Source organism: Mus pahari, chromosome 14 (genome assembly GCF_900095145.1).
Source record: "Mus pahari chromosome 14, PAHARI_EIJ_v1.1, whole genome shotgun sequence".
NCBI lineage: Eukaryota > Metazoa > Chordata > Mammalia > Rodentia > Muridae > Mus > Mus pahari.
The window spans coordinates 38,883,508-38,895,808 of record NC_034603.1 but is presented as its reverse complement, the minus strand read 5'-3'; the positions used below and the strand labels follow the sequence as shown (position 1 = coordinate 38,895,808).

Here is a 12,301-nt window from a genome sequence, read left to right as displayed (position 1 = left end):
CCTGTTCAGGAGTCCTGCCTGCAAACTCAGAATCCTGCAGTAAGACAGACCCTGGGAATCCCTTCTGTCAGGAGGCTGGGGAGTGGAGTGCCAGAGAATGGCATGTAGGAAAATAAAAGGGGACAGACAAGCATAGTCAGTCCAGCTCCTGACCAGCTTGTGCCACTATGTCTATGGCTTAGGCAAGTCACTGCCTCCTCTGAACTCAATTTTCTCATCCATTAAATGGGGATGTCATACATGCCTTGCGGGTTATAATAACATGAAATATACACATGTAAAAACAGATTTGATACCGTGTAGGCAGCCAGGCATAGTGGATTCCTAATTATTAGTGATGTGGAGTCTATTTCATTTCACTCCAAAGTAGCTCTTCATTCATTCATTCATTAGTTCCTTCATATCAGATCCCTGTGTGCCAACTGCCGGCCCAGACACTAGGTATACAATCGCAAACACATATGGGCTCTGTCCTCCTGAAGCTGTGTGGGAAGACACAGGCATAGATCACCTATCAGCCCATGACTCTGCATTGACAGGCTCTGCTGAATGCTGTGGTATCAACAGTGCTGTGATCATGTAATGGTGAGACAAGGGAGACTGTACTGCAGGGCCCATGAGGGCTTCTCTGAGGACAACCTGAGGACAGCAGTCCCAACAAAGACAGAGTTAGGGAAGACCTAAAAACAAAGGGGGCCAAAGACCTGGGCAGACATAGGGCCTTAAAAGAGCTTTGAGTGAGCGGGGTGTGATGGCGCAGGCCTTTAATCCCAGCACTCGGGAGGCAGAGGCAGGCAGATTTCTGAGTTTGAGGCCAGCCTGGTCTACAAAGTGAGTTCCAGGACAGCCAGGGCTTCACAGAGAAACCCTGTTTCAAAAAGCAAAACAAGAAACCCAGTGTATAAGCCTACAATCTGGCCAAGACGTCACTGACACACCACAGCTGCATCTACTTCTCTCCTTGGCTACTGCCCTCCCGCCTCTGTCCCAGTGCTGGCCAAAAGACACATCCCAATAAGTTCTCTCACTGCTTTGTCTGAGAGCCCAATTAACATTCTTTTTTTTTTTTTTTTTTTTTTGGTTTTTCGAGGCAGGGTTTCTCTGCCTCCTAAGTGCTGGGATTAAAGGCGTGGGCCACCACGGCCCGGCGTTCATTAACATTCTTATCTGCCAAGATGTGGTAGTGTTAGATGCTGTTTATGGAAGACAAAGCCTCGTTTTAGTTTCAGAGGGATTCTTAGTGAAATGTTTCTGGAGGAATCAGCAGACATCCCAGACTTAAGATGCTATAATAGTGAGAAAGGATGAATCTGGCCAAGCTAGGGAACAGGATGAGGAACATTTGTACTCTTTACGTGTGTCTATGTTTGAAAGCATTCACCACTAAGCTTTTCCATTATCAAAGGCACACAGCCAATATCTCAGTCCTGCCCCTGCCCCCCAGCCCCTCTCGGTAAGGAGGGGGGACATACAGGAGATCGGGGTGGATGCTGCTGTCATTGGAATCCTTTATGGGGAACAGAATGGAGAAGGCTAGCTCACTCACTGGTACAGGCTTCTTTGTCAACCACCTCAGTAGCCACAGGTCCTGTGCAGTCCTAGAAGCCATCTCTAGTCCCCATAGACTCCATGAGCTTGGACCCCGGAGAGGCAGAGTAAGGTGAGTGGAAGCATTTCTTCCTCTGGAATAGGCAGGAGAGTGGTCACTCTATATTGTCTGGGCATGTCTCCCCAGCCCTCTCCTGCTAGACTGGAGGCTAGGCTTTTTCTGAGGCCAGGCTACAACAGGGAGTGTGTCTGCCATCTCTGTCCCTGCATCGCGGGTTTCTTTGTTTCTTTTGATTGGTGCCCCATTCTTCCCTCCTTCCCTCACTCACCCCCCTCCTTTTCCTTGTTTTCACTGCTTGCCTTCTGCATGCTGCCTGCCACCACAACCCTGGCATCTCCTTCTGACTAAGCCCCTGCCTTCTTCTCCCCCACTGGTCCAGAAGTGTTCCTCTTCCACGCATCTCTCCAGTTGAGAGAAGAGTCTAGCTCAAAAGATGGATGGGCAGGAGGAGGGAAGTGAATTTTATAGGTCTTAGCAGCTGACAGTGGGGCATGGGTTCCTGATATAGAGTCTGAAGCACACTCTAGGATAGCACTGGAACCCAATCCTGAGAAAAAAGAAAGCAGGGCACCCCTCCCCTAGATTCTAAGCATGAAGGTTTTCCAAGGAACTTTTTCCAGTAGGGAACCAGCTTTACCCCATCTCGGAGACGGGATAGAAATGATGGTCCTATTATGATGCTTCAAGTTGGTCCCCTTCACCTACCTGTCTGTAGTCTGTGCTCCTTGAGTGAGGGTTCACTCATTTCTTCTCCATCCAGACCTAATGTGAGTCTTTCACATATGGTTTCCTATACACAGAGATGTTCTTTCCCTCAGATGTCTGGGAAAACTAGGGCTGTTGATAAGATATCCTTGCCTACAGTCTAACTCATCTGAATTTGAACTAAGACCCCATGGTTCTTCTCTTGGTCATGTCTCTATGATCTCCCTCACCCCCACATCTATTTAGGCACTCATGTTTCAACAGAGATCATCTTGACCCCCTTTTTAAATCAATGCGTTTTGAATGTGTCTATCAAGGTTCACTATAAAGTTAATCTCCAATGCACCTTTGCTGGGAGGAGACGAGTAAGAGGTATTCAGGACTTAAGGGCTCTGCTTTTGTCAATGGTTGGTGTCATTACCACAGGAGCAGATTCCTGGGATCGTCACAGAAGCAAGGTGAGCCTCTCATTGTGCTCTCTGGTCCTTCCCTGTTTTGCTCTGGGATGTCAAAAACAAGAAGGACTTCTCTAGATGCAGAGCCCACAGCTTTACATTTCCAGTCTTTAGAACTCTGTCTAGCAAATGATTTCACTCTTTTCAACATATCCAGTCATTGGTAAAGTAGCATAGGAAGAACTAGGACAATGACCCACCCTGACGGCCCCTCCCAAATGTCTGCTGAATACTTGTTCCGTGAATGGATGTTTCCTATGCTTATAGCTTTTAACTTTCATGTCTGGTAAGGCATAACAGACAGGAACTTGGGGGACAGATAGATTTCATACTCATATCCTGAAATGTGTCAAACTGGGTTTATTTCATACTCATATCCTGAAATGTGTCAAACTGGTTTAAATGCAGAGTACCAAGGGTCATTCCCCACAATTGTGAGAAGTCCATAGGGAAGAAGATTTATAGATCCGGTGACTGTGCTGTGGTGGGCTCTACAGTGGTGGGGATCCATTGGGCGCTATTGGTAGGTTAGCCCCAGGCAGGCAGGAGCCTGGAGGAGGATAATGGGAGAAAGGGACTGAGTAGGCAAGGGCATGGCACAGCTGCAGATGGGAAGAGGCATTGATGTTACGATGTTATTCAGAAGTCCAGCCCTGTCCCTAGTTGCCTAGCAACTGTTGTTGAGCAAGAGGTTGCTAGACAGTATAGGGCCATCTAGACAGTAGGATAAGGACCTTCAAGTGTGTGGGCTCTGATCAGAACATCACATGGTCTTGTTACTCCTGACAACGGCCATTAGGTCTGTTACTTGTATTTTTCTCACCTCCTAATTGCCTTTGTCACACACACAAAAATAGCATGACAATGACGCACAAGACCTGGGAAATTGAGAATGAGGACACCACATGATCTTTCCATCAAACAAGATGAAAATTGCCATCTTCGCTCTTTCCGTCCCAGGCTTCCTCTATGGCAATGCAGTTCACATTTTCTTATCATTTTAATACATGTGACCTTAAATCATTTCATTCTGGTTTAGATAACCACAAAAACCTGTTAGATTTCATCAGGATATTCCTCTCTGGTAACCCCATCAGCCCACAGCCAACTCCTGTACATGCTAGGCAAACACCCTGCCACTGAACTACCTGCCCCCAGTCTCAAACGCAGCCTCATTTTATTAACTAGGCTCCTCTCGTTCTGAAAAAATGAATTTGCTTCCAATTTCTTGCCCTGATCAAGAGCACTGAAATACATATCCTTCTGCATAGAGCCTGCCTTGGGGTCAACCCCCAGAGACAAGACAATTGCATCAAAAGACACAAATAATTTATGACTATCATTCTTCAGCAAACTGCAACCACAGCGTCAGTTGTCTCAAGACTAACAAAGTCGTGGTTGATCTTCCCACACTGGCTAAGATACTGTTGCCTCTTCATTTGTTGCCTAGGGAACAGGTTATCTGAGTACCACCATAGCCAGCACCAACCCTGAGTCCTAGGATCCAGCCATGATTCTCTGATTTATTATATCATCAAAATAATTCTCTCAGTGAATTCAAAATCTACTGGCTCTTCTTTACCAGTCCACAGGCTATCACATTTCTTCGTTCACCCATTTTGAAGGCGTGTTTGTGTTAAAAGGCAGAAAAGTACTTCCAGCCTGATATGGTGGCTCACATCTCTAATGTGAGCATGCATCAGGCTGAAGCAAGAGGATCACCCATGTATTAGATGGTATTCTGGGCTACATAGTGAGTTCCAGGACACTTTAAGCTACAAGGTGAGACTGTGGCTGGAGAGATGGCTCAGTGGTTAAGAACATGTGTCACTCTGCCAAAGAACTGAGCTTGGTTAACCGAACCCACATTGAGCACCTCGAAGCCTGTAACTCCAGATCCAGGGGATCCAGCACCCCCATCTGGACTTCCTGGGCACCCCCACACGTGACACCACACATACATTAAAATAATAAGAATAAATCTAAGAATAAAGACGCTGTCTTCTGATATTCACAGACACCTGCATGCATGTGCGCACATATACATATATATATATATATATGTATATGCATAAGTAAAATAAAACCTTTTTTTTTTAATTAGAAGGAGCTGGAGAGATGTCTCACCAGTTAAGAGCACTCTCTGCTCTTCCAGAGCACCCAGGTCCAAGCCTTAGCACTCACATGTGTCTCATAATCGTCCCTAACTCCAGCTACGGGAAATCTGACACCCTCTTCTGGCCTCTGCAGGCTACACACACAGAGCGCACAGACATAGGCGGAGGCAAAACACTCACACACATAAAATTTAAAAAGGATTCTTAAGAAGGAAAGCGTAGAAGGTTGTACCACAGTTGAGCATTAAGCACATTCTTGTTACTAGAAGGTTACCTGGAGCCTGTTTACAGCTAGCACTTTTATTTCTCCCAGAGCCACAGGCAGCAAATCTCTTTTCTATTTCTATAAATTTGTCCTTGCTGAACATTTCACATCTGTTCTATCACCTGGCTTTTCCTTATTGCTTAGCATGCTGTTTAGACCTACCCTAGTTCAATAGATACCAGTAGCTCACTCCTTTGCATTCCTGGGTAGTATTTCGGTTGTATATATGAACCACATCCATTCACCATTTGATGGCCATTTGAATTATTCTCAATTCTGGCTATTACCAATAGTGTTGGTGTAGATGTTTAAACATTAGTCTCCACATAGAGCTGTCATTTTTCTTAGGTAGAATCTAGGAGTGGAATTACTGGGTCCTATCTTCTCAGAAATCCTCCTGCCTCTGCCTCCTAAGTGCTGGGATTAAAGGCGTGCACCACCATATTTTTCTCTTTGAAATAGATTTTTTTTTTTTACAATATATTCTGCTATGGTGGTTTCCCCTCTCCCAACTCTTCCAAAATCCCAACCACCACCCCTCCTATCTGAATCCACATTTTCCCTGTTTTCAGTTAGCAAACAACAGGCATCTAAAGAATAATAATACAATAAAACAAAAATGAGCAACCCAGAATAGGACAGACATGCTCATACACACAAAAATCATAAAAACACAAACTGGAAGTCATGATATATACACAAAGAACCTGTAATGGGGGAGGGGACACAAAGAAGTCTTGACAAAATATTATGAGACAAAAAACTTCCAAAGATGCTTTGATTTTTTTGGTTGACCATCTACTGCTGGGCACGGGGTCTGCCTTTAAAAGTGGTTTGTTTCAGAGCTGAAGAGATGGCTCAGTGGTTAAGAGCACTGGCTGTGTGCTTCCAGAGGACCTGAGTTCAATTCTCAGCACCTGGATGGCATATCACACCTGTCTGTAACTCCAGTTCCAGGGTTTCTGACACCCTTCCATGGACATGCAGGCAGGCAAATGAACATAAAATGGAAATAACTTTTTTTTTTTAAAAAAAAGAGTGGTTTGTTTACCCAGTGAGGCTCCCTAGGAGAGATTTGTGAGTAGTAATCAATGGTAGGTAGAGTCTGGGTTAGGGATGGGGGGGTTGTCCACTTCTCCCTCCTCCCAGTGCTGGGACTCTGTCTGGCACAGACCCATGCCAGCCTGTGCAAGCTGCCACAGTCTCTGTGAGTGCATACGTGTGTCAGTCCTGTTGTATTTAGAGGGCCATGTCTCTTTGGCAACCTCCATCCTCTCTCTGACTCTTGCAGTCTTCCCATCTACTCTTCTACTGGGTTCCCTGAGCCCTGAGGGGAGGGACTGCTGGAATTATCCCTATTAAGACAGTGTTGGAGGTCTCTCGCTCTCTGCACATGGTGTGGCTCTGGGTCTCATCTACTGAAGGAGGAAGCATCTAATGATGGCTGGGCAAGGTACTGGTCTGATTCCTTGGTCATCGTGGCCACCCTGTTTCCAGGGAGTGCCTTCTGAATTTTGACATCTGGGACAAAAGGATGAGTGGAGGAGGAAGGCTGTAGGAGATCTGTGATCCTCTGGGAGTGGGAGAGACAAGGGAAGACTGAAGCAGGTGACCTGCCACACAGCATATGGATGCTTTTCCTGCGTGTATCTCTGTGCTGTGTGCGTGCCTGGTGCCCACGGGGTTCAGAAGAGGGTGCTGGGTTTCCTGGAACTGTACAGTCCCATGCAGGCCACCATGTGGTGCTGGGAATAGAACGTGTGCCATCTGAAAGAGCAGCCAGTGCTCTTAACTGCTGTGCCATCTCTCCAGCCCCCTGGGTTATATCTAAGGCATAAGCTTAACTTTTTTTTGAAACTATCAGACTATTTTCTAGAGACCCTCCACCCTTCTATCCAATGTCACAGCTGATGATCCCACGTTCTCTTTGTTCTAGGGGATGATGCTCTTACCTGCAGCTGCTAAACTCTGAAAATGTAGCCTCTTGCTGCCAACAGCCAGTCACTCATTCGCCCTATCACTTACTCAACAAACATCAGTATGATACCACGGCCTAGTGGCATTCACTCCTGTTGCAAGGAGTCCTGAATGCTTTGAGACGGAGACACAGCACTCTGGTCACATCAACACCTCCATCCTGGGTTCTGTTGGATGAATTAGAATGAGTTGGCTGGCAGGAGTTGGTTCTATTGATTCTGACAGGATTGCCGATGGATTCCTCCAACACAGGCTCAATGAATCATGTGATTGCTCCCCAAATCCTACAAGGGACAGACAACCAGCCTTGGAATCTCAGGCACGAGATAGCAGTACCCATCAAGTATTGAAGGTACCAAAGAGTCTGACTGGGAAGGAAAGTGAGAAATGGACTCCTGTTAATTTCTATTTTTTTCTTTGGAGTAGATTTTTTTTTCTGAAATTGATTTTTTTTTCTGAAAGGACACTGTTTTTCAACACTTTAAAAAAATACTCAGTGTGTACGCGTATGTTTAATGTATAATATGTGAGCGCACAGCGCCTGCCCATCGCAGAGCATAGGAGAAGTTCAGGGGATAATTTGTAGATCAGTTCTCTCCTCCTATCATGTGACTCTCAGGCATCAAATTCAAGTTCTCGGGCTTGAAGGCAAGTGCCTTTAACCTACTGAGCCACCTAGCTGCTCCTGGAGATTTGTCTCCAATCATGTGTGGGAGCAGACGGGGATTGTGAACATAGGCTATATAGATAGCCGTGAGAGGAGAGAGGCAGAGGGAGGGAAAGGTAAGACTGCCCGTGCTGCTTCTGGACCCTGAGTTGGTGAAAGTTTTGTTGTGATGTTGTTTTTGTTAGATTGTTTGGTTTGGTTCTGTCTTTTGAGTCAGAGCCTCATTATACATACAGGCTGGGTGCAAACTATTGATCTTCTTCCTCAGTCTCCTGAGTTCCTACGTAGCTAAGTTTCCTGCACCGCCACACACACACACACACACACACACACACACACACACACTTTTTTTTTTTTTTTTTACAAGACTGTGTCAGTTTTTACATGCATTACATAAGCATACAAGCTGGATGGAGCCAGAAAGGGATCAGGAGTTAGTAAGGGCTTTTAAGACAATAATGTATCGAGTGATCAGAGTTAAGTGGTTAACAGTTTGTCAGTTGGCCTTTCTTCGCTGATTTTCATGTACGTGACTCTCACATACAATGCAATGTCCTTTGGTTATAAAACTACGCATTCGTGCGTCATCTCATTAAATGTGTTTGCGTGTCCATCAAATTTTAAGATCTAGCATTATTCTTGTCTTTGAAAAGAAGAAACAAAACCCCGGGGAAGCTCCCCACACAGCTTGGAGCTTTGCCCCCTGCATTTCTGCTTCCAGACTGCCAAGTCCCCCTTACTAGCTGGGAGATCCCAAAGTCTCTCGCCTCCTCCCCCGCACAACAGTCTCGTTGCTATGGAGATAGACTTTGCTGCGCCAAGACTTGCGAGGCGCTAGAAACTGGCTAGCCAACCTCTGCAACAGGCTGTGGGCGGAAAGGAGGAGCCAGAGAAAGTGCGATCAGGGCAGAGAGGCCCCGGACCCCGTAGAGGCCCCCTGCTCTGCTGGCTCCGCCCCTATCACCCCCACCCATCCAGGGTATAGAAATACTGCTGCAGTCCGGGCCACCGCCCACTGCACTGCGACCCAGACTAAGGGACTTCGCCTCTTAGTCTCAGCAGCTTATCCGCCCGTGCTCTGCGCCCATGGCTAAAGGTCCCTTTTCGCGCAAGCCCTGGGGTCCAGAGCAGATGTATTTCGACTCTGACCCTGAGTACGAGGGCCTGTTCGATAAGCCTCCCCTGGAGGAGGGCCACACTGCGCGTGCACCTAAGTCTGCATCCTCGGCTAGCAGGAAATCTGGTCGGCGTTCGAGCGGGAGGGCTCCGGGGACCCGCGCTGGACTGTCCCGAAAGGCCGCTGTGCGTCCAGAGCCCAAGGAAGAAGAGCCTCCAGTGGAAGAGGGCTGCTACCTTGACCACTTCCCGCACCTCTCCATCTTCATCTACGCGGCCATCGCCTTCTCCATCACCTCCTGCATCTTCACCTATATCCATTTGCAGCTTGCCTAAGCGGCCAGGGCCCGACGGGGTGGGCGCAGAGTCGAGGGAAGGAGAGGGGAGAGGAATGAGAAACGTAGCCTTTTGTTTCGGAGACGCGCTGCACCCCCTTCATCTAGCATTCGATGCTTCTTTTCTTTGTTGTCGTTTTGTCTAACTGTTCATCAGACGGTCCAGAGTCGCTGCAGGTAATGAAATAGCTGTGCTGCTTGTACATTGAGTGCAATTAGTATAATCCTAGATTGAATTGAACCCCGTTTGTAATTAGGATGTCTCTGTATCCTACCACTTTGTGAGGTGAGGGCCTAGAATTTTTGTGTTTGTAGAGCAGAGTCCAGCCTTCTGTTGTTTAAAGGATGAACCAGACCCGAGCCTGCGGCCTCCGAGAAGGTACCGCAAGGAGAGTCAGCACCCTAGCTCGGAGTGCTGGAGCCTTGTGATGCTGCGTCACCCCGGGATGAACCAGCTGTGCCTAGTTCTTTCGGTTAGGACTCTGAGCACCAAGCTGGCGGACCTGGGAGAGCAGCGGATATGGCTGGATGCTGGAGGAGGTGAGTGGCGTTGGTCAAGATGATTCTGACCCTTCAGGAGTTGGGGCTGATGCGGGGTGTGCATTTTTCCCTTTCTAGGTTTTGTGGCTACCAGAACTGACCACCAGAGAGTCAACACTCAAGATGGGTTTATGGACTGTGTGGAACAGGAGACCACAAGTCTTCAGAGATGGAGGCCTAGAATTCGTGTGTTCCATGAGATGAGACTGAGGGCTTTCCTTTGCTGTGGTCCAATGGAGGACTATGCTAGAGAATTCGATGGTGACTTCATTTCAGCCTAGAGGCCTTTTAAAGCTGTGGTACCAAGATGAAGGGGCTGGGACTAAGGACTGTCAGTAACAGAGTTCCTGCTGAAATCTGTCATCTCAGACAAAAAAAGTGAATACCAGAGCTCGCTTTTGCAGGTTTTTCACCTACCCACTGTTTATTCATGTCAGCTGTTCAAATGCAAAACTTTTAACACTGCTATACTCTGTGGAAATGTCTATAATTGCAGTATGTCTGATGAAATAAATCATATTCTCAGTCTCCTCTGAATTCATTGGTCCATCAACTTCCAACCGTATGATGGCTCTTGACAGATTTCCTGTTCTGCTCTAGCTTTCACTCCCTTTTCTTTAAAACCTCCCCACTCTCCCTGGAAAGCTGACTTGGCTATATAGCATTTCTAGGTACAGAATCTCTCCACACCAAATAGCTATACGGGCCCCTCTGTGGCATCTGCCACTGTGTCCAGATTCCTGTTTCCACAGCAGTCTGACTTTGCCACATGATGCCATGCCCCCTTGCTCAGTGTAAGAATCCCCACTTGCCTCCCAGCACAGTCCCTCAGCTAAGCTCTGGATTGGTCCAGCCTGAGTTTTTATAAATTGTTTTCCAAGAGAAGGGCCTCCCTTCACTGTTCTGGTCTTCTTTATCCCGTATTACCATGTGACTTGGTATTTTTGCTTCTTTGCACTCTAAGTGCCACAAGTCTGACATCCACTGTTCCCCGACGACAGCCTGTTTACAGTATTCCCTCTAACCATCAATGGCACTGTTCCCCCAAATCACATCTCCAAGGTACCAGAATAGTTATGTCAGTTTCCGGTTGTACCGTGGATACTGGATCTAGTACCGGCATTTAGCATTGCTCCCCACGGAATCCCTGTGTATGGGCTGATGCTTTCTAAGTACACATTCCCTGTTGTCTCTCTTACAGGCCCAGGTAAGACTGCATCATCTAATCACGACAGTAACGCCTTCCTCTAGTCCCTAAACCAAATTACCCATTTCTCAACACTTGTTATTATTCTTTGCTACCATGAGACTTTCTGGATATCTAAGTTCCATTTCCTACCCCAAATTCAAGCATCTAGTTCCATCAACTACACCATGGTTAGCCCTATTACCTCTAAAATCTTAACATTGGCTTCAATGTCCAGAATGGAGATGGCTCCACCAGTTAGAATGCTTATTGCATGGAAATAGTCGATTAGGGAGCTCATCTCTGGGGAACACTGGACATTCATACTCCCTCTCGGCATTCCTTAGTTCCCTGTGACTGTCTATGGGTGGGACCAATGAGGCTACCCCCACCCCCACCCCTCTGCAGCTTCAGGTTGGCATGTGCATTGTTGCTGTCCTTGTTCAGATCTTGTTTAGGCAGTCATATTGTTGAGGTAGGTATCACAGGTGAAGCTTATACACACAAACAACACTAAACAGACTCAACGGGCTCCCTCTGTGTGTGTAAAACAGTAACAATTTAACAAGAGGATCATGAATCTGAAAAGAGGGACACGGGAAAGAGAGGAAGGAAAGGGAAATTATGACAGTATTTTAATTTTAAAAGTTGGATGAGGCCGGGCAGTGGTGGCACACGCCTTTAATCCCAGCACTTGGGAGACAGAGACAGGCAGATTTCTAGGTTCGAGGCCAGCCTGGTCTACAGAGTGAGTTCCAGGACAGCCAAGGCTATACAGAGAAACCCTGTCTCAAAAAAAACAAAAACAAAAACAAAACAAAACAAAACAAAAAAAAAGCTGGATGAGCAAGTCATAGAGTGAGTAGCACCTTTCAGTGGTCTCTGCTTCAGTTTCTGATTCCTGGCTTGAGACTGCCCTGGCTTCCCTCAGTAATGGATGTTACCTTGAAATATAAGAGAAAATAACACCCACCCATCCACCCCACCCTCAACCCCAAACCAAAAGAATGCTTACAGCTCTTCCAGAGGACTGGAGTAAGGTTCCTAATACCTACATTGGTCACCCATTAACCCCAGCTCCAAGGGGTCTGATACCCTCTTCTGGACTTCACAAGCACTAGCAAACACATGGCATACACAAAGACAAAACTTAAATTCTCAAATACCCAGCCCCAGTTGGGGTGTAGTTCAATGTTATGAACCCTAGGTTCCACACCCAGTACAGCAAAAACAAATAACATACATTGTCCCTTATTTCAGAATGCATTGCTGTCCCACAAATATTGTCTCCCCACTGTTGTACTCCAGTCTTTAGCATTCACCTACCAT

The 12,301-nt window shown here is 46.8% G+C and overlaps 1 protein-coding gene across 1 annotated transcript; it reads left to right on the top strand.

The window, feature by feature from the left end:
• Nucleotides 1-8,685: 8,685 nt before the first annotated feature.
• On the top strand, nucleotides 8,686-10,316 carry LOC110332343. The gene is made up of 2 exons (XM_021213515.2): nucleotides 8,686-9,786; nucleotides 9,865-10,316. Exon 1 carries the CDS (start codon nucleotides 8,882-8,884, stop codon nucleotides 9,245-9,247), a length of 366 nt encoding a protein of 121 aa, XP_021069174.1. The 5' UTR covers nucleotides 8,686-8,881; the 3' UTR covers nucleotides 9,248-9,786; nucleotides 9,865-10,316.
• The last annotated feature ends 1,985 nt before the right edge of the window (nucleotides 10,317-12,301 follow it).